The sequence below is a fragment of the Denticeps clupeoides genome, chromosome 12, assembly GCF_900700375.1.
Source record: "Denticeps clupeoides chromosome 12, fDenClu1.1, whole genome shotgun sequence".
Classification (NCBI taxonomy): Eukaryota; Metazoa; Chordata; class Actinopteri; order Clupeiformes; family Denticipitidae; genus Denticeps; species Denticeps clupeoides.
The window spans coordinates 13423549-13445620 of NC_041718.1; the positions used below are offsets into that span (position 1 = coordinate 13423549).

At 42.1% G+C, this 22072-nt stretch overlaps 3 protein-coding genes across 4 annotated transcripts; 1 reads left to right on the plus strand and 2 right to left on the minus strand.

Annotated features, from left to right (window-relative positions):
• The first annotated feature begins 1691 nt into the window (after window positions 1–1691).
• On the plus strand, window positions 1692–11681 carry LOC114800673 (CD9 antigen-like). Its single transcript, XM_028998336.1, has 8 exons — window positions 1692–1957; window positions 6152–6254; window positions 8532–8629; window positions 9037–9111; window positions 9301–9378; window positions 9479–9535; window positions 10381–10467; window positions 10553–11681. The coding sequence occupies exons 1-8, from the start codon at window positions 1889–1891 to the stop codon at window positions 10616–10618; spliced, it is 633 nt and encodes a 210-aa protein (XP_028854169.1). The 5' UTR covers window positions 1692–1888; the 3' UTR covers window positions 10619–11681.
• Window positions 11682–13569: 1888 nt separating this feature from the next.
• On the minus strand, window positions 13570–17660 carry LOC114801125 (mitochondrial glutamate carrier 1-like). 2 transcript variants are annotated; one of them, XM_028999112.1, is made up of 10 exons: window positions 17530–17660; window positions 16693–16756; window positions 16479–16604; window positions 16345–16400; window positions 15110–15200; window positions 14896–15014; window positions 14596–14788; window positions 14348–14502; window positions 14201–14276; window positions 13930–14089 (listed from the first exon to the last, which is right to left on the minus strand). In XM_028999112.1, the coding sequence occupies exons 2-10, from the start codon at window positions 16710–16712 to the stop codon at window positions 13930–13932; spliced, it is 996 nt and encodes a 331-aa protein (XP_028854945.1). In that variant the 5' UTR covers window positions 16713–16756; window positions 17530–17660. The 2 variants fall into 2 exon arrangements, with proteins under 2 accessions (XP_028854946.1, XP_028854945.1); XM_028999113.1 differs by lacking the exon at window positions 17530–17660 and having other exon boundaries at window positions 13570–14089; window positions 16693–16712.
• Window positions 17661–19629: 1969 nt separating this feature from the next.
• Window positions 19630–20821, minus strand: LOC114801126 (thyrotropin subunit beta-like). The gene is made up of 3 exons (XM_028999114.1): window positions 20760–20821; window positions 20415–20591; window positions 19630–20030 (listed from the first exon to the last, which is right to left on the minus strand). Exons 2-3 carry the CDS (start codon window positions 20580–20582, stop codon window positions 19752–19754), a joined length of 447 nt encoding a protein of 148 aa, XP_028854947.1. The 5' UTR covers window positions 20583–20591; window positions 20760–20821; the 3' UTR covers window positions 19630–19751.
• Between the last annotated feature and the right edge of the window lie 1251 nt (window positions 20822–22072).

Consider the following 22072-nt stretch of genomic DNA (forward strand, 5'->3'; position numbering starts at 1 on the left):
TTTTCTTAACAATAGATACGGTTTATATGTGTTCTATATTTTAAATATACATAAATATTTAGATATAGTTAAAACGTACCAGGAGGGAAGAATAATAATAATCATAAATTGTGTACATTTGACGTATGCCTGTGTGTTTTTAAAAACTAACTACAGTATTGCGATTAAAATGAAGCAGAACCGAGCGTGGACTGTGGTGTCGTGTGCTTTCTGTCCACACGAGGCGCTGTTGAACTGTACGTTATGCTGCATGTACAAAATAAATCAAAGCCAAAGCTTGAGGTTCCAAATAAACAGGGGTCTTTGCGATCATCCCATACTTTCTTTCTGCACGTAATGGATTTAGCATCACAATGTTGCACTCACACTGTCCTGCGTGTTTTTTTCTTTCCAGAATGACTTGCACCTTGTGTGGGTGTTTATGGTACGTTTCATCATTCCTTCGAACGCATCATCAACTACACATCTGTCATGAAATCCCCTTTGTTCCCATGGCACAGTTCTTTAGTTTACTGCTTTTGATTAATCATTAAATTAATTCCTGTTGCTGAAATGCTGTTACTTTGTAGTATATACATTTTGTATTTCAGTTTTAATAAGTTTGTTTTATGAAGCCATTTTTTGCCAATACCCATAAACAAAGCGATAAATAGAAGGATGAGATTAGAAGGATGTGGTTGTCACACAAGTTCATGGCTAGTTGCTCTGAAGTGATATGGAGAAGGTTCATAATTGCATTTCATTATGGCATATGCATTATGCATTATGGCATTATGTGTGTGCATAAAGAATGGAATGAAAGATTATAATGCGCGCTTGGAAAGGTGGGGTCTGATTGGTGCTGTGTTTCCGTTGGTTGGAATCTCCTAAATCTTCTTTAGAATGCAAGACATTTACTTGGCTGTGGAATAAATGTCCAGCTGTGTAACTAAGTAATCAGTCATCAAATTCACTTCATTTGGATTAATATATATATATATATATATATATATATATATATATATATATTTCGACCTATGAATATTAAATTATACAGCACACACCATTATATCCACATTTCACAGGTATTCTAAACATGAACATCAGCAACTGCAAAGGTTGGCCCTCTACCATCATGCAGCTGATGAAATGTGTCAAGGGCACCCCATGGCATAGAGGAACAGCGGTGGGGGTTGGGGTAAGGAATTAGGATTGCTGGGGTCAACTGAAGGGGCCCTTCAAAGCCCATTGAGACACGCTGTATGTGATTTGGGGCTAATATAAGAAGTAAATGTTGTTGTTGTTGTTGTGTGTGTTTGTGCATGTGTGTGTGTGTCAATGTAGATCTTCCTTAGCAGGTGGCTGCTCACGTGCCACCTGGGGGGACATTCTCAACATCACTTTGCATCCTCTATATTAATTTACATTTACATTTACATTTACATTTACAGCATTTATCAGACGCCCTTTTCCAGAGCGACTTACAATCAGTAGTTACAGGGACAGTCCCCCCCTGGAGCAACTTAGGGTTAAGTGTCTTGCTCAGGGAAAGTGGGATTTGAACCTGGGTCTTCTGGTTCTTAGGCGAGTGTGTTAGCCACTAGGCTACTACCACCCCATATATTCAGAGGCGCGAGGCAATTTTCTTTTCCGGGGTTCACTGTTTACAGCCGATCATGCGCGCACGACGACTGCACAGATTCACCAGCGTCGTAAACAACGTCCCGCTCCCCCGACGCGTCCCTGCCCCTCCGCGACCAAATGGGCGGTTCCGGGCGCCTCTGCCGGCGGGTGCGTGTCTGACGTCGCGATCCGCGCAACAGCCAGTGTCCGCACCGCCGCGACAATTTCACGGAGGCACGAGACGCCACAAGCACGAGCAGGAAAAAAAAATACAAGAACGGAAAAAATGGGCAGAGTCCAGGGCGGCATGATATGCGTGAAATATCTGCTCTTCGTCTTCAACTTCATCTTCTGGGTAAGTGATCGCGGGTGCAGTTTTGGTGCAAAAGCTGGGGAGGGGGTGTGTGTGTCGTGGGTGGTTTATTTATTTATTTATTTATTATTATTATTTCTCGTTTGCTGCGTGACACGTCCAGTCACCGCACAGCGCCGGGACGACATCTGCACATCTTTCTCGCTCCCCGGCGACCGTCGGGGTGTCTGCTGTCGCCACGCTGTGTCACGTCGGCGCAGAGGCGGGACATATTGGGAACAAGGATTTATTATTAATAATAAAAGAACACTAATAAACACCAACACGGTGGCTGGAAACAGGGAAATGGGGGTGCGGAACATGAACTTGCCCGAGGGCGTGTGGCGGTTGGCAGAACTCAAAAAACACAAACCAGAAACTCAAGTTCGTGCACGAAAGTCCACGGAAATGTCCCCGCTCCCGAACGGCCGGAAATCCTCGGCTTTTAAAAGCGGTCCGGACTGGGCACAGGTGATGAGTCCTGTCACACCGTCACGTTTTTAATGTCGCCCGGGCGTCCCTTCGGCGTTATGCAGCGCTGCCGGACTTCTGGTATAAATATTAGATTAGATTCAACTTTATTGTCATTACACATGTACAAGTACAGGGCAACGAAATGTAGTTTAGGTCTATATATACGGTGCATAGTAATCGTACCATGTACAAATTCCACTGGACACTGTATATGTTTTCATTGATGAAGTAATGAATTAATTCAGCTCGTGATTAGGTACTAAGGTTTTGGAAGTGGGAGTTTTGACGAGACTGGCCTGACATTTATGCTGCATGCATGGAAGGGATTGAAGTTCAAGATGCAGATTAGTGCAAAACACATACACACACACACACACACACACACACACACACACATGAACGCGGTCTCAGGCTGGAGGAGTGCACAAGGTGCGGCCGGACTATTACATCGGGCGGTTTTCTTTTTCTGCCGGAAGCTGCACTTTGCTGTGCGGCCTTTCCCCCACCCCTCACCGAAGGGGATTGGACAACCACAGGCAATTAGGCCACTCAGGGCCATCGGTGGCCAATCGAGCTTTCCTTGCACGACAGACTCGCATCAGCCCTTGCCATGGGGGCTCCATTACACTAAGAGCCCATCATCAGCCAACACTTCATACTATCAGGGACGTCCTACGTGAAAGACAGGAAATGCACACGTGCATATTCTTGCTATGTTAATTATCTTGAAAGCATGTGACACACCCCGATTAATGCTGAAAGCACTCAGCAGAGGAAAGAGACCCCGGGGGCTTTTTTTTGTTGTTGCTATTTTCACCTGTCTTTCTTTCTCGGGACCCTATTTGGAGCGTTTTGCTCGAGTTAAAGTAATTTAGGTCTTCAGTAATAGTGCTAGTGACAGTCGTTTGGAGAAGTTGCAGGCAGCATCATGTCCGGGCATCTTTGTTCTTGCAGATTTCGGGTCGAAATGAAACCTCGACATGTTTATTTAAGCATGCCAGCTTCTCGGCTTCACTGAGCAAAGTCAGGCTCCATTTCATCTATGTGTCTGCTGAACATGAGGTGTGATTGGAATCGGTGAGTCTGTGCCCATTGACGCATTTGATGAACTTCCGTATTGTTGGTGGGTTAGCTGGTTCCACACAAAGTACCGCAACATGACGACACTTAAACATTGTTTGGGATGTACAAATGATCTTTCACTGAGAATTATTGGTGGAGTCAAGCGAACACCCTAGATATGCCCCATGAGTATTTTTGTCTTAAACGTGCACTGCCAGTATCTAAAGTTAGATAAGACGATTTGTCATTCATCACAAATCATCAGCATAGCCAGTCCATCTCTCTCCATGCAGAGAAGAAGGTCATTCTTAGAAGTCAGGCTTCAGGCTGTGGCTGTCTTGGTTCCATCCCATGCTGTATTTTGTAATACTGAAGGCAACCTTTCAAAATGTTGTTTTTCAAACTTTGCAGTATTGATGTATTTTACAGTATTGATTACTTAATTAATACTTTGCATCATGCATTGTATCTTTCTATTCAGATACTAAGCACATCAAAACTCAACCTGGCATTAAAGTTCATTCACTGTCAAGTACAGATCCAGGCAGCACCAACTGTCTGTGTTTTACTTTATTATTTTGTCCATATTTGTGGAAAGCAGACGAAAGCAGGCTCTGTCATAAATCATCCTTTGCGTGGTGCTGAATGCGTTAGCTTCAAAATGCATTGGTCTCATTGTATTTTTAATTTTTTGTCAGTGCTGGAGGTGGGGAAAACTGACCCCCCCAAAAAAAGAAAAATTACATTATCATTGAGATTACAGAGTAATGAAGTGGCGAGATTAGATCTGCCCAAATAGTTAGTGTAGTGTAATGTAATTTAGAGCTCAGGCCCCTCTGCCATTGGTCACCTCTGGAGTGATATCACCTCAACGCACACTGTGTCTTTGTCCCGGGGGTACGGACACATAAGCCGGGCCCTTGTGCGGTGTGCCAGAATGGGCGGGGCAAGGCACAAGGGACAGCGTGGGTTTTCAGGGGTCAGTGCCAGGGGGCAGTCTATGCCAGTCCGGGTGATGCGAGGCTCGTGAGGCTGGCACAGCCTGCCCACTGCTGAGGAGCACAGGGAGTGACAGAGCTGGGCCATGCTCCTGCAAGGGACTGTAAGGACCAGACCCTCTTTTGCCCAGGGCCACCGTGACAGTGAAGGGTCATGCATGGGATGGGGCCACCGGGGAGGCTGGGACACACAGGAACATTATTATGATGGAGAAGAAGTCCAGATAAGATCTGCATCTCCTCCCACAGCTCCATTTCCATATCAAGTGCCTCTCTGTCTGCAGAGGGCCTGCGAATGTAAAGCATTTTCTTGAAAAATCTGTACAGTGTGTCTAGCGTGATCTGTATAATGACGCAATGTTTGTGGTAGGCTGATCCCAAGTTTTGAGTGCGACGTTACTGTTCGTTCCTAAATGCAGAGGCATGTGTACAGACTCTTCACGGGATGTATAGATTTCAGGCAGCAGGGATGAAGTTTATTGGCAATCCTTGACTGTGCTCAAACCCATATGGAGGAAATATAATTTTATAGTACTGAATATCTGACCCTCCCTAGTGGAAATGGTCTCTGTCTGAAATTCGTTGAACTCATCCTTCATTTTCCCATGTATGATTAGATGAGAAGGCCTCAGAAGCAGACCCTGCAGTAGGTGACCTGCAGTAGGCATTCTGATGTTAATGGCGAGCTTGTAAAATCGGAGCCCTCAATGAAATTCAGAAAATACATTCGCTTAATTACCAATTCGAAGAGACCTCGTTTACTTCTACTTACGCATTAAATGTTCTGGCCGGAATTTATGATCGGCCTGAAATGGCTTGAAATGAGGCCAACGCTGGAGTTTCTGCTGAAGGACAGATTGGGGAGAGTCAGGCAAGGATACGCGACCCTTTCTGCCATACTGGGTTTCAATCAATGCCCTGCCAGAGATGCACAGGATGCTAAGAGAGAGAGAACGTGTGTGTGTGTGTGTGTGTGTGTGTTTGTGTGTGTGTGTGTGTGGGGTGGGGGGTGGGGGACGACGACGACTTCTTAATGGTCAAAGATGATCACTGGTTGGGGTTAATATTAATAAAACTGGCCGAGACTATCACCACTTTTAAGAAGCAGGTGAAAACCCTCTTGTTTAAAAAAAATATTACAGACAAATCTAACACTTACACATTGCACAAACAATACAAACATGTATAAATACATTATAATTTTTCTTCGTCTAGCACCTAACAATCTCTGAGCATGCTCTTCACTGACAAGTTGAGCCTTATCAGGGCTCTTAGTTTGTAAACTCAATATTCTATAGAAACCGAATGAGAATTGCTGGTGTCTTCCTCTTGTAAGTCGCTTTGGATAAAAGCGTCTGCTAAATAAAGTAAAGTAAAGTAAAACTGGGTGGTAGTAGCCTAGTGGGTAACTCTCTCACCTAAAAATCAGAAGACCACAAAGTCATAGGTTCAAATCCCACTTACCACCATTGTGTCTCCAGGGGGACTGTCTCTGTCACTACTGATTATAAGTCACTCTGGATAAGGGTGTCTGATAAATGGCGTAAATGTAAATGCAATTATGTTTAACTAAGAATAATTTGCTGGTTTCTATACGTGACATACATATAGTACATAAATACCCCTCTCTCTCTCTCTCTCTCTCTCTCTGTCTTTTTGACAGTTGTCTGGCTCGCTGGTTCTGGCCGTGGGACTGTGGCTGAGGTTTGACCCGGATACATCCACTCTCCTCAGTGAGAATGGTAGCCCAGAAACCTTCTTTATCGGTAAGTTAAGAGTTAAACAGGCCCAGCCGATATTTTGTGTGTGTGTTATTTAACCCTTTCCTTCCTGATGGGTAAACAGAAGGAAGATATTGGACTTTATTCATCTGAGGAGATCAGGGTAGTTTTTAGAAGGTGAGGGCCATTAAAAGGTTTCGGGCAAAATCAGGTTACTCGCAATTCACTCCTGCAAAAAAGAGCTCTTTATTGTCCAAGGACAATACACCAGTCCTCAGGGGTGTGATGGTGAGTTCCCTACTCTCGTTTCGCCCTACCCGTTTATTTCTTTTATTTCTCTCCCCGTCGCTTCTGTTGATTTTTAATATGCAAGAAGAAAAAGGGAACTAAGGGTCGGTTCAGTGCTCCGTCCGCATTGAGCGAAATTTAAAAAATTTGAATGATTAAAATTAGAATGTAGCATCTAGATTCAAGATTATGCTTGGCAGAAGGGAGATGCGTTGAAAAAATACAATATCCTGTATTCGCTGGCAACATGTGACCTTGTCTTAACATTAACAAACCACACAGCAGAGACCCAATCCGCTTTGCCGTCACCAGGCCAGAAGCCCTGCAAGGTTTGGACTTTTGGTTATATGATGCCATGGCGTCTGCTTTTAACGTTTTACTAGGAATTTTCCTTCTGTTATAGTGGGAACAAAAACTGTGTTGAACAAGGTCATAAAGCTTTTGTCGTGGGAGTTCAGATGTGGTCGAGAGTTTACAGTTTCACTTTTTATGATGTGTTTGTTTCACTATTGCAGCAACACTAGTTATTTTTTATATACACGGTCCATATATATAGTAGTGTCTTTCAGTCCAAATAATAAAAATGTTATATATTACACAGTGAATGTACAGAAATATGCTTTTGTGATTTTGGAAATCACAAAAGTGTTTTCACAGTAGTGTTTTGCAAAGGTTGGTGTTGACCTTGGAGCAGCATAGGTTCTAGGCTCTTTTCTCATTTAGTATCTTACACTTCAGACCAGGCCTGGGATCAAGAGGCCTGGGGTCACCAGATATTTCTTTTGTTTTGTTGTTTTTTTTATTCAAATGCATCCCCGGCAGAAAGCACCTTCACTTTTTTCTCTCTCTGGTGTGAAGTCTTGGAGTTTCCATTCAGCAGTGGGGCCTTTATAATAAATAGCAAGATCCTATTATTATTTTAAAGTGATAACAGCTCTGCGTGTCACTGTGCACCAGGCCAGGAGCAGCGACTTGTTTTCTCTGGTGAATCCACAGTGGACCCACCAGCTTTATCTCTCATCTGTTGCCCTAAAACAGGAAAAACAACCTGCAGCTCCCCCGTGGGTTAATTACAGCGTCACCACAGTTACGGCCGCGCCGCGCCTGATGAGCCTCAGATCGCGGCTGCAAGCGGCCCGGTAGTACGCCATTAGTCGGGGTGGAGCAGAAGAAGCGAGGGGGGCATCGCTTGGGGAGATGACGCCATGGCAGCCCGAGCAGATGCTAGACGCTCTCCTTTTCACCCACTCCGCTCTCCCCTTCTTCTCGCCTCTCCCACCATCCATCCCCTCTTTGTGAGGCCAGCGATTAGCTCACCTCCTGGCTCCCGTGAGGGGTATTGTTACTAAGGGTGGAGCGAGCTAATGAGAGCATCCCAGAGGTCCCTCAATGTGTGCCTTGTCTCAGCATGGAGCGCCAGATGAACAAACGGGACAGAGCATTTTTCACTTGGGGCAAGTGACGAGAACTCATACTACCCGCCGTCTCACCCCTTCCTCTCCATTTATATGGAGCTTCAGCTTTTGTACCCCCGTGTTTCAGTGTGCTTACAGTAAACGGAAAAGGAGTTTACTGTAAATTCTTCATAACCCCTGCATGAATGTGAGTGTGATTACACCTGCTCTATAGTCAGAAACAGAACATGCAAATCCAGTCTTCTGAGAGAAGCGCAGAGCGATTCAGTTCAGAAACCAAGCCACCAGACCAAGCAGCTGTTTTAGAGGTTTAAAATTGAATCAGCTTTAGTATTTTCAGTTTGATCTGTGTTGCCAGATCAGGAAAAAAAACACAATAAAAAAAACAAATAAATACATATTACATAAAGTTTATTTGTTTGCTTTTATTTTATGTTTTTATTTTGGTAGTGGTGACAGAGTAAAGTTACAATGTAATAATCATTGGGGGAGAGGTGGAGCTAAAAGTGCTGTTGTCCTCTGCTGACACCTACTGATCAGGTGTAAACATGTCTAAAAAATTTAGATTTTTTAAAGATTATTAATGAGTTATTGTTCTTTTTCTTTTCAATGTTCTCAGCTGTGTATATCCTGATCATTGTGGGTGGAGTCATGATGTTGGTGGGCTTCTTTGGATGTTGCGGGGCTGTCCGCGAGTCACAGTGCCTTCTGGGATTGGTGGGTAGGAGCAGGAACATATGGAACGAAGCTATTTTTTTACCTACCATTGATTTTGTGCACAGTTTGCATTTTCTAATTTCTCCTTTCTCTGATTTACAAGTGATAAACTTCTAAACAATTTTAATATTAACCTGGAATATGCTGCTTATGTGAGGGTGTATTTTATTATAAGTGCTTTAGCTGTAGGAATGGACATATTTTTTTCACAATGTTTAAGAGTAGCTTTCCATTTACTAACACTGGCTAGTTAAATATTGTTAAAGTGGTCAACAGAATAATATGAGCAGACCAAGACTGAGCTTTTAGTAGGGTGTTTTATTTGTTTTATTTATAGATTTTAATTCATGTACTGGATCAAAAGACTGTGGTTTTCATTTAAAATAAAACAAAAAACTCTTCTGCAGTTCTTCGCCTGCCTACTAGTGATCTTTGGTGCAGAGGTTGCTGGAGGGGTCTTTGGATTCTTACACAAAGAGAAGGTAATCCATAGCGATTCATATTTATTATATTGATTACACTTGTACAATTGATGACAGGCTATTTTAAGAGCCTAAAATCTGAGACCGTTAATAATCTCACATGTGTTACTTCATAGATTTTATTCTACGTGTAGAAATAGTCCGAAAAGAAATCTAACTCTGTCCATTCCAATATTTTAATTTTTTTAGGTTATTGATGAAGTTCAGAGCTTCTACAGAGAAGCCCTCGCTAATAACACTGCAATTGTAAATGTGTACAAGAAAGTTGTGAGTAATGTTTGGTTAATTTTGACAATGTATTTCTGTTTAGTGTTATTATTGTCTTGCATCATTGTTTGATATGCTTTTTGTGCTTCTCCAATAACAGCTTAACTGCTGTGATCCCACTGAGCAATCACTTTGTCCAAACCCTGACGACAATGAGGTAGAGACCACTTTTACATTTCTCTGTGCATGTTATTACACAGTTCTTATTAACATGACAAATTCCATATTTGCCATCTTGCTATTTGCTCATTGTCATTTTTTACAGTATGAAATATGAAATTGGGAGTACTACCACCACAGCCCCATAGATGGCAGCAAAGGTCATATAACTGGTTTAATTATAGCAGAATGTTCAAAGGTATAGGATTAAATGACCAAAACGATTTACATAAATATCAATTAAGGTAAACTAATGTAGAATCTGCAATTGTAAATCGGGTTCTGAGATATGGACCACTGTTGATCTGGAAACAACAAAGAGCAAGCAAGTGTGTCAGAAAATGTTGACTCACAATCATTCATAGGAAATTAAATTCAATGGCATTGGTCTAGTTCATAAACTTTTTTGTGATATTGTCATATTTATGGAATTTATCAGACACACTTATCCAGAGCGACTTACAATCAGTAGTTACAGGGACAGTCTCCCTGGAGCAACTCAGGGTTAAGTATCTTGCTCATGGACATACAAGGATCACAAGGACACTGCAGTGAAATGTGTATTCCCCATGCAGGCATTTTGACATCCTGAGAGAGAGACCTCTGTCTCTGAAGCCAGCCCTTGTTTAAACTCACATTGCTCACTGTTCATTTCTGTTCATTTTTACATGAATATTTAATGTAACATGAATTAGTTAATTATGGTATTAAGAACATAGTGTCACAGTGCAAAACATAGGATGTAATATTTAAAGTAAGTTTATGCAATGTACTGTAATAATACCGCATAGGCTTGTATGTTTCAGGCTTAAACCCTCATTTGTGTTGGTATCTGTGTTGCAGGAGGTATGTACCACTGCAATAAGTAACTTTTTCAATGAAAAGATCTTCATCATTGGCTATGTGGGGATTGGCATTGCGGGGATTATGGTGAGGACCAGATGTTAGAATATTAAAATCTGAATTGTTAGTAGCACTGTGTACGTAAACTGAGTGTGTAATCCTGCCCCTTTAGATCATTGGCATGATCTTCAGCATGGTCCTGTGCTGCGCCATTCGTAACAACAGAGAATACATTTAGATGCCTCGCCACTGTTAGGCTGTCCTGAAGTCACCGTCTGGACCAGCCGGGGCCATCACATCTGGACTGGAGAAGAGAGAGCATTACACAACACAATATCTCTGACTTGATTGAACTTGTTTGTTTTTGGTGGGTTTTGTGGGTCTGATGACATGGGGTTTTTTTTCTAATCGAGAAGCTCTGTCGGAGTTTCCCACCTGTTGGACTGGACCCGCACTAAGCTGTAAGCCTTGGTGTCAACCCTCCCCTTTCATAGGTACCATTTTCCTGGACCGCTTATTCCATAACACCCTATGATGCAGCAAGTCACATTGGCCTCTTATGCAAAAGTGAAAAAAATTTCTGCAGGTAGGACTAAGGCTGCATTTTTTTGAGCGCATCCTTTTGTTCATTGTTCTTGAGTCATATTCGACTCCATAAAACAACGTTGCATAATTAGCGGGTCTTATTTTACCGATTTTTTGATCATAGACACATGACTACCTGCATCATTCAAGATTCACATGCTTCTGCTGGACTCATGCTATGGGTAAAAACCCATATTTCTAAAAATGTACGTGGGAGAGCATACACTGCAGTATTACGATGTATGACTCGACACCTACTGCCATTTGTGATTAATAACTAGTTACTAACTAAATTGCCTCAATACCAGAAAGACCCAATCCTGGCCAGAGCTAGTAACCTTTCCCTCATTCCTTGTAATTTATGTCATGTTAAGTCCATTGCTGATTGTTTAACTCAATCCAGGTGGAACAAGAGGTTTGGAAGCCTCCTTAAAAAAATCCACTGGAAGAGATGAAGCATTCGGTTGGGTTTGGAGCTTCGTTGGCTTCAGTGTTATTTTCGGTTCCGTTTCAGTTCAGGAAATGAAATTCTGCTTAGTCTTAGAAGCCGTCTGAACTGTATTGTCTTTCCTTTATTGGAACATAATTGATCATAACTCTGGGTTATGTTTTGGAGTTGCCAGCACTTAATTCTTCAGCTTCCACCTCTCTGGTCGGGGTGACACCTCATTAAAAAAAAAAAAAAGAAAAAGAAACATGACACAGGCACAGAGCCATGTGGGCGCCTCCTGAGCATGTACGTGTGAACTGTCACTATAAAGATGTACACATTTTGTGTGAAACTGTAATTTATCTTTGTTATTAATGTTTTTTTTGGAATGTACTCTTAAAGATGTGTATACTCTGTAGCTGTTTGTAGATCGTGTTTGCTAATCGTGCAAAAGGAAAAGAAAAATGGGCAATTTTCATAGCATGACCATTTCGTAGCAATTTCTAAATAAAAATTGCTTTGAGGAATAAAAAAAATAATGTTATGAAATGTTGGGAGTTTTTATTCAGACGATTTTCCTCTACCTAATCTCATTTTCAGGTTTTTAAACTGAGTCAAAAATCCACACAAACCAGTTAAACCGGAACAGCTTAAAGGCATAATGTCAACAGTAACCAGGAGTGATACTGAAACTGAACCCAAGAGAAACCCCCGACGTGCAAAGACAGATTTCTCAAGAAATGTAGCCCAGAGTTTCAGCTTTTTTGGTGCACTAACTTCCCGTAGTTTTTTTATCATGTGATCTTGAAAATAATATAGGCTTCTCACAATATTCCACAATCACCCATTGATCTGGGAGCCTTAGGCTGTTTCACTGCTGTTCAAGAGTAGTCTGTACAAATCATATGAATATGTGTGAGCTTGTTTTATGATTTAAATACATTTTTAGATTAGATATACAATGCATGCACACAACATGATTGATTCCATATGTAAAAAAATACAAAGGCCAATCATATGTGAAGTAAATAACAGTCATACAGAGCTAACTGGTGGTTATGAGCGAACAAACTGATGGGAGCTCAACAAGGATTATGTAAACTCAACACTGTTTATTGCCAGCAACACAATGGCAAGAATATGCAAAGCAAGAGTGAAGACAGAAGGCCAATTAAAGCAGCCTGAAGAGATTCCTGAGCAAGTCGAGGATCCACCTAGTGACATAAAATGCAGCTCCTCAAGTGACATGTATTTCCCGGTGCTCACTTGCACTTTCAGGTAATCCTAACTGAGCTGGCCAAAACTCACTGGCTTGGTGCCATAACATTATTCAGAGCACCTAGCAGGCATCATGAATCTAAGCAACATTTTATAATATCCCATCAGGAAGAATATACATGTATGTGTGTATAAAAGTGCTTCATTTTGGTTTGTTACATTAGAGTGGAGAGAGAAAAAAAAAAAAAAAAGACTTTAATTTTATAAGCAGATGAGCTTTTATTTAGTTTCAGTAGCCCAACAATGTGTAACATACGTGGATATAAGAGACAAAATCAAGTTTTTCCTCAGGTGTACATTTTAGTCCTTACATTAGTGACCTGGAAAACAAAGGCCCAAGCACTGCTGAGTTAGATTTAATACTGTGAAGGCTCACCACAGTGGAGGGGAAAAACCCCTCATAAGGCAAACAAAAACAAAAATATTCATGAACTCATGTTAACTATTCACAAAAGTAGCAAAAAACACCCTGCACAAAATCACTTTGCAGAGTATAAAAATGCTAGTTCTAGTCAAACAGGACATCAAAAGCTGTATGGTGAGGTTAATATGGTTAAAAAAAAATAAAATAAAAATCAAGTGGCCTCAGGGCACATTGCTTTAAGAACAGGAATGAAAAGTGTTCAAGTACTGAACATTTAATCCAAGGAACACAAGTAACATTTCAAACCAGGACAAGCTCTTTTCTTTAACAATGTAACTCAAAAAGGAAAATATTAACTTATTACATACATATATTTCAGACAAATAGTAAGTAAAGGAAAATAATTATACACAAAAAAAAAATATATATATATATATATATATAGAGAGAGAGAGAGAGCGAGAGAGAGAGCGAGAGAGAGAGCGAGAGAGAGAGAGCGAGAGAGAGAGAGCGAGAGAGAGAGAGAGAGAGAGAGAGAAAAAAAAAAAAAAGCCTGTGTTTTGTATTTTTTTTTTAACGCAAGGTGCCTGCGACACCAGTCATCACTCCCTCATTGAGGGAAATCTTAGTGGAACTTCCTGGAGGGAACAGGCCAAAGCCACACTCCCTCCACTCCTCATGAAGGCCCCTTACCGACAAGTGCAACAACGTTGAGCACAGCCTATCAAACAAGCTGCTAAACCACAAGAGGAAGTGCAGTAACGTTAGGAGGAAGTTAACTAGTGTAACCAGTTGCCACAAGACTGCTGAGCGGTCATGTTGCTGCCCCGTACGTCTATGATTATTATCGTTATTTCTCGACGATTTCTGGGGATTAGTCTATAGGTGTCCCTTATGCAGAAAGAAGGTTGAAAGGTGTTTGTCCAAGGATGAATTCCCCAATGCCAACAAAGTACATGACTTGCGCAATGCCAAAGAGAGGTGCAATGACCAAGGCCCTGCAGCCTGCTCCTTTAAGGAATGCAGATGGTCCCTCCCGCTGCATAATCTTTCTGCAAAAAAAGCAAACACAAGAAAGTAGTCAAGAGATGGAGACAGCTGCTTATTAACAAGACTAACTGAAAAAGTGACTGAATGACTTTAAATTGCAAATTATGTCTTACGTCACACAGTCAACCACGCCCTTGTAGCTCTCTTCATTTGCCCCTTTGCTCAGAGACTGTAACCGTGTCTTGACCACTGCAATGAAACAAACACGAACATCAGCATATTGCACAAAAAGCATCAATGAAAAAGCTGTCTGCACTTACCATCACAAGGGTTGACAGCCACTGCAGCAGTTGAGCCTGCAGCACAACCAGACAAGAAGTTCCAGTAGAAAGGTGCAGGCTCTTCAGGAGACGGCTTGCCAAACTTGTTCATGTTTGCAAAAAGTGGGAAATATACAATGGAAAATGGAACGTCCCTGTATGGAGAAAAAAATAATAATAAATCAAAAGTTGATGGCTGGTTGTAAGCGTTGTTAACCCCAATCAGGCTTTGTCCTTGGTCCCGTTACCTCATGAGCGTGGCTCCCAGGCCTTTGTAAAGACCTCGAATGCCCTGTGTGAGCAGCAGATGACGGGCGATCTGAGTTGCAGACACTGCCCTGGCTGTGGGGGATGGGGTGACGTTGTAGGAGCGGCTCAGGACTGTGTTGGTAGGAACCAGCTTTGTGGTGGACATGATGCCAGGCTTCCTCTGCTGGGCAGCTGCAACAGGAAAGACACTATTAATGCCCAGGGACTGGAATGTCCAGTCTACAAGCAGGTTTAATCTGTTCAATGATCCTAAAGGCTCACGCCAGAAAAGATCTTACCTAGTCTTCCAGCATCTTGAAGCTGAATCTTAAGCATCTCCATTGGAGTTGTAATGATAACTTGGCACATGCCAGCACCACAGCCAGCCAACATTTCCTTATAAACAGTCAAACCCTTGCTGAAATAAAGAAAAGTTTATTATCAGCAAATGTTACACAAAAACTATTACTGTTAATAATAATAATTTATAAGATTCAGTTAAACCCAACATACCCATCTTTGTCCAGGTGGTGGCGGAAGAAATCATTTGCAGCCAGTTTGATGGCCTTCTCTGGGGTGACCAGGGTTAAATTTACAGCAGCCCCTAAAAAAAAAAATACAACAAATGAGTCCAAAAACCAGAAGCTCTACACTGTGAAAGCAGCACATACAAAACATTCCCCACCACCATCAAACCATAGAACAAAAGCTTTACACTTATTACACCATGTACAACAACAAAGCAAAATATGCTAATTCTGTGGAATGATCGTGGAGGGGGATCTTATATTATATAATACATATTGGATTTTGCTTTTTAGTTATTAAGAGAATAATTAGACAAAGTTGATAAAGGAATATAAAATTGATGGGAAATAAATGTAACGCATGCAGTAACAGAGAAGACAGGACAGGATCATGATTTTGACATCTGGTCAAGACACTTAGTAGAATGGTCAACATTTAAAAAGAACAGAAAAAAAATGCAAGAGAAGAAATGAAGGACAGACAGGACACTTATCAAGAGCTTAGTATGACGTGAGCACAGGAGTCAGATTACAGCAGAGGTGAAGGGACAGCAGAACGAGTACAAGTTCATTAGGTATAAAAAAAAAAAAAAAAAGGATAGAAGGAGCAAAATACTGAATAAAACAGCAAATAAATAAAATAAATAAATAAAACTGGTGCCTAATTAAAATAGAGCAATATTGTAAGAACCATTAAATGATTTGCCTCCAGCGTGGCTGCGCCATATCGGCTAGCCTTCAATATCCCAGGGGGGATCCGTGTCTGTAATGTGAAAAACACAGATGCAAACAAAACAGCATTCCTCACAAAAAGGGAGCCCATTCAATTTGCTCCCATTTCTTCTCCATGAGACACTTTAGTGTGCACAGCTGTGAGGCCGCAACTTTTCATTAACTAATATATATATAAAAAAAAAAAACCCCTCAATTTCCAGCCTTTGGCCTCCAGTTACAACGTATCTCTTTATTACGTTAACTGTAGTTCTAAGTAAAACAGCTGTGTAATTGCTGTGCCAATAAAGACATTTAATACAGTTAAAACATCTAAATTACAGGCCAATGCAAGCACCCATTTCGGTCTTATCTGATGGTGCCGTTTGTTACGGCCAAAAAAAGGGCTTCGCGGCCGTTGTTAACTTTACACAATGCTACAAACTGACTCATAAAAGCGCTCAAGGGCAATTAAGCAGTGTTACTTCAAAGAACGTGAACGGATCTTACCTCTGTACATTCCAAAGTATCCCTCGGATCGCACAGTTTTGACCAGACAGTCAATCCTGAAAAGACACACAGTTCAGACACCAGTCGGGCAGGGATCGCATAGGAGCAAGCGGGAGGGATTGATTAAGACTCACATGTTCTTGTAAACCTGCTGGCCCTGTCGCTGGTTTTGTAGCCTGGTCTTGGCCAAGTCGATGGGGAAAACACAAGTGACGCCAACAAGGCCAGCGATGCCGCCGTTGATCAGCTTGGCAGGGAGGCTAAATGTGTGTATAAAAATAAATAAATATTTAATTGAATATTACAGTTTAAAACGGATAATTAAAAACCAGAAAGGCTGCACATCACCTCATCTGTTGCTGAGACATCTTGTACTACGGTGAACTTGACACAGTGAACGTCCGTGAACGACCTGCAGAGGGAACGGCAAGAGGTTTACACACCTACACACTAATCTCTTCCCACACAGGGGGATTACAACTCCCACTCAGCTCCACGCCCACGGACCCGAGGTCGTATTTAGGCCAAAGTTGATTCCGAGAAGCGCGCATGCGCGGCTAGGCGACGCCACGTCACGGTCGTGACAGTAAAAATAAAAAGTGACATGTCAGAGGTCAGAAAGAAAGAAAAAGAAATAACCGAGGACGCTGTATTCTAACGTAAATATTTGCACTGTTGCTAAAAGGGGCGTGTAGCTTCATGCTGGACCCAGATAAAAAGAACACATTCTTATATCTATGGTTATGGCGCGATCCCCAAATACAGTCCAGCAGACATACACACAACGTAACCCGGAAACGTAACTTGCAGAAATCACCTTTCAAGTGCAGCTAAAAAAAAAAAAACGTCGGAATGCAAGTTCCATAGAGGCCAAGTCATGAACAATGACCACACACTCACACACACACACACACAAACCGCGTAGCCTGCACTACTTACTTCCTGTACTTCACAAAAAAGGAAATGCTCGGTGACTTGGCGGGCAGAAACTGGGCGATTATTGTGCAAGTCAAAATAAATAAAATAACTAAATGTAAGCATTTCATTGGTAACAACGTTATCTGTTGTGTCACCGCCAGCCAGTTTCCATGACAGCGCGTTGTGAAACAAAATAAAAAACGGCTATCAACTGACAACAAGGAAGGAACTACACAGGGGGAGCTGTTTTACAGCAACAGAACTCACCTAGCGAACGGAAAGTGCGTCCTGAAGCGAGTGAAAACGAGGAAAGCGCTCGCCGTGGAGTGAAGACGCTGGGTGAGCGCTGGAAAATTCCTCCGATTCTTAAAAATGGAGAGGCGGGGTGTCGGGTTTCAGCGGCGGCTGCACCAATCAGCGTCCGCAAATTTGCACGGCTCATGCTCATTGGTCCACCGCCGGCAAATGGGAAAAACGTAGGCGTGGACTCACCACCCGTTACCTCGTCTCTCGGCTCGTGTATTATTCGACGTCATTTTATTTGTTTATTTTTCCCCAAACAAGAAAAGTAAAACAAAACAAAAACAAAAAATCACAAGTGCGCGAAACGACAGGAGCGAAATTCGTGCGTGAATGGAATCGTTCCGGCTTCCGTGTGCCTCGTGGCCTGGTGGAGTCTCAAAATGGCTGCCGTGATCTTCTTGGGTGGGGCCTCGGGCCTCGGGCCTCGACATTGAATAGCGGTCTTCACCAACCGAGGACCGATCAGGTTCATTACTCGTGTGAAGATCAACACCACTTTCGCCCGCGTCCAGAAAATAAGCAGCATGATGAGAATATTCCCGAAACACGTCCTGAGCTGTGAGCCATGGCAAATATCCTAAATTGTGTAATAGTCACAAAAGTTATGAAACACATTTCTTATCTTTCTATGCAGAGTGAGTATTTATCTTACTACGTAAAATATGTGAATGTGCCTACTCATGAGCACATGTGCAATTACATCAAATCCTAGATATAGCAGTCAAATTATTATGTTCTAACAGTCTAGCAACGACATTAAAATCCATTTCCATTAGATTTTTGTTAAAGAATAAATAAGCCCATTTGTCTGCAGACATTTAAAACAATGCAAGGATTGTGATTGCTGAAAAACATCTAGTAACATGCTGAAATGGTGACCAAGTTTAGAACTGTACAGAACGACCTAAATCCAAACAGAAAAACATGAAATGGTGCATTGCTCTGCATAGCAGAGGATAGGTATGTACGGCCTAAAGCCATTCTCAAAAGAATGCTGAGGGGGCAAATTCCTCTAAGTTTATTGTTTTATCCATTAGAATGCATTATCAGGTTTTTGGCAGTTCAAACACAACACTGTCTGCCTTTGTTGTCCATGTGAAGCATCATATTTTCATGTGATTAATCAAGTTATTCCACTCATAAGATCACATGATTTGTGGATTAGTGTGGAATGGCATAAATAACCTGGTAAAAAAATTCAACATGTATTTGGCCTACACAGCTAGTTTATTCCACATGTAGGGTGCATGAAACATCACTCGAAGTACAAATAAAAGTATAGGTATAGTATAACTATTTATTTCAGGAAGTTCTACTTCAGGGACAGCTACAGTGCTCATTGTCATAACTGGTTCTCGAGCTTAAAGAATGTGACGTCATAACGTTTGTTTGTAGCAGATGAGAAGAAACGCTCTTGAATTACATTTCTGTCACAGGCAAAATCACATGACAGCATTCCATCTGAGGTTGTAACTTATAAATACACTGCAGCTGTCCCACCCGCGACATTCATTGTCTTGTCACTAAGCTTTACTGTCTCATGATCTACTCCCACGAAACATACGGCTGCTCAAAATCTTCTTCAGGAAAAAAATATATGTGCAATTTACAATAAAACGTTTCATATAAATGCCATACAGTACAACAGCACAGTGTTTTTAACTTTATATATAAAAGTTACTAGCTTGACTACTGACTTTATGGTTTCTTTTCTTTTTCCTTGCCGTGACAACACAGACAATTCATGACCTAAGCTCACGTCGTGTGTAGATGTGGGTTTACCGCGTACTCTAGTTTACCGCGTACAACGTCAGGATGTGATTAATGCCGATTAGCAGAGTCTATTTACAGTGTCCAGCTTTAATGGATTTGTATTCATGGCATTTCCTGGCAAGGATCAGCAGCACAGTGAGTCAGAATGGGAGACCATGTGAGCCATGACAGGCTAACAACAGACTCATGAACAATACGTAAAGGGAACACGGGGTGAAGAATGGCTGGCCACAGTGTAGTAAACAAGGAGTCCTGTCACTTCCAAAACAGGGTTACAAAAACAGCCTGACGTCAACTGGGGCAAGGACACAAGGTCACTTTTTATTTCGAATAAATGCATGTGCAGGCATCAACATCACCTACGATGATTTTGCATTACAAACCCACGATGAAAAACCAGTAAAGTGAAACTATCAGTCGTACTGGCTGTAATAGCTCTGGTCGGGGTAAGGGAAGAGGGGTCTCACTGGCTTGGAGCACATGCCGCCGACGTGGCCTGTCTTGTGGGCACACTCGTCGCTGTGAGTGTTGCACGTGCTGCAGTGGCAGCTGAGGGCCACAGGGTAGGTAAAGAGGGGATCAGCGTGCAGGGGGCAGCCGGGCAGCGCCGCGGTACGATATTCCACCTCCTGGTAGGCGCAGCCTCGCTGGATCAGGAAACGCGGCCCTGCCAGCTCCTTCATGTTACTGTCCTGCCAGGCGCACAAACACTAACACTCACACAAGTCCTGCAACACAACTGTAACATCTTGTTATACAGCCAGTTTCTGTCATTTCTCCTATTCCTTCGTAACATTTGGTCGCTATTCAGCAGTGTGTCCTTTTTCCAGATATTGAACTTTGTACCTAAAGCCATAAGACTATCAGTGTAATGGATAGGGGGTTTCGTCATTAAATTAAGGTGATCATTCACTTTGTATTGATCATTTTTTTTAAAATGATTTGCAGTGACCCCTCCCTCTAAAAGGCCACGCCATGCCATTAAAATCCCATCAATTCATTTATCCCCCCACTTCAGTTGTTCAGCTGCCCGTAAATAGTCTGCAGCACATGAAAACTGAGCTCAGGTCACTTACCCTGGAGAAACAGAAGCCCATACAGATGGTGGTGTTGATGGCCACACAGAAATCACACTCCTGCTTTTCCACATACAGTGTGTAATCGGTCAGAACACACATGGGAAAAGCCAGTTTTGTTAGGAGGCACAGAAGAGCACAGAAAAGTAGTGCAGCAGCCATTTCCATCCAGAAATTCTGAAGTGATGAGAAGAGACAGTCAACACTCTCTCTATCACTGTTCGCATTATTCATACAATCAACAATGCAAGAACCTGCATAGCTTTGTTGACTGATGCAAATGTTATGCATGTAGAACCGCATTTAACTTTGGTGAAATGTCGAAGCCAAAAGCATTTTACTCACCTGGGTTCTTCTGCTGCAACAACTGAGGGGCTTCAGTTTTTATACATCCTGTATAATCCTCCTTTATCCCAGTGCCCCTTATCTTGCATATCTTAAAGTGCAGGTGGGTATGAATCGCTGGTCTCTCCCTGAGGTCACTCATCCACTTCCAGACCACAGGTTTATGTGCTTCAGCGTAATAGTGAGAATTGAGAATTAAATATTTGAATAATGGTTTAACATTGAGTGAAGGTGTGAACTAAATGGTGTAATTTACAACAGAAACAAGTAATCCTTCATGATTTTAAATATCAAGAATGAACTACTTTATTGCATTTCTTATTGATGGCCTGCATCATCTCGTCCAAAATGAACACTAACAAGTCACATGCTAGGGACAGTGGTGGCCTAGCGGTTAAGAAAGAAAGTGAGAAAGACCCTCTGATATGCCACCACTGCCCCGTTGAGGAAGTGGCCCCATAATGAGAAGGTTGCCGGTTCGAATCCCGATCCGCCAAGGTGCCACTGAGCAAAGCACCGTCCCCACACACTGCTCCCCGGGCACCTGTCATGGCTGCCCACTGCTCACTGAGGGTGATGGGTTAAATGCAGAGGACACATTTCACTGTGTGCACCATGTGCTGTGCTGCTGTGTATCACAATGACAGTCACTTCACTTTCTTTCTTCTACTTTCATGACATTTTAGGGGTGTACTCACTTTTGTTGCCAGTGGTTTAGACATTATTGTCTGATATTATTGGCTGTGTGTTTAGTTATTTTGAGAAGGCAGCAAATTTACACTGTTATACAAACTGTACACTGACTGCATTTGATCAAAGTGTCATTTCTTCAGGGGTGTATGGACTTTTGTCAGATACTGTAATTAGCCAATCATTCCATGATAGGTAAATTGCACAAACACTTTGATGAAGATGTGAAGAAAGCTGTACTGTGTAGATTGATGTGTAAACCTGTCATTTAACCGTAACCACTTAGCATTTCTATGAACTACTCTGGATCCTAATGCCGAACTGCCACCTGTGTGAGATGCACCAAGATGTTACTCCAGCCACCCCACGATCAGTGCCAAAGAAAGAACAACAGACCACGGTCATCATTGTGGACATATACTTGTATCTGTGGACTGTGACACTGGGCTAGCTAAAACATACCCTGTCTAGTGTCTTCTGGAAATACATTCTTCAATACACCATGGTGGACCATTGCATGCTCTTTCTACCCTGGAAGGGGCTTTTTAGCAGTTTTTCCTTGTGTTCAGAAAGGGTCTAAGCTTGAGGGTATTAGGGGTCTGTTTGGGGATCTGTTCATTGAG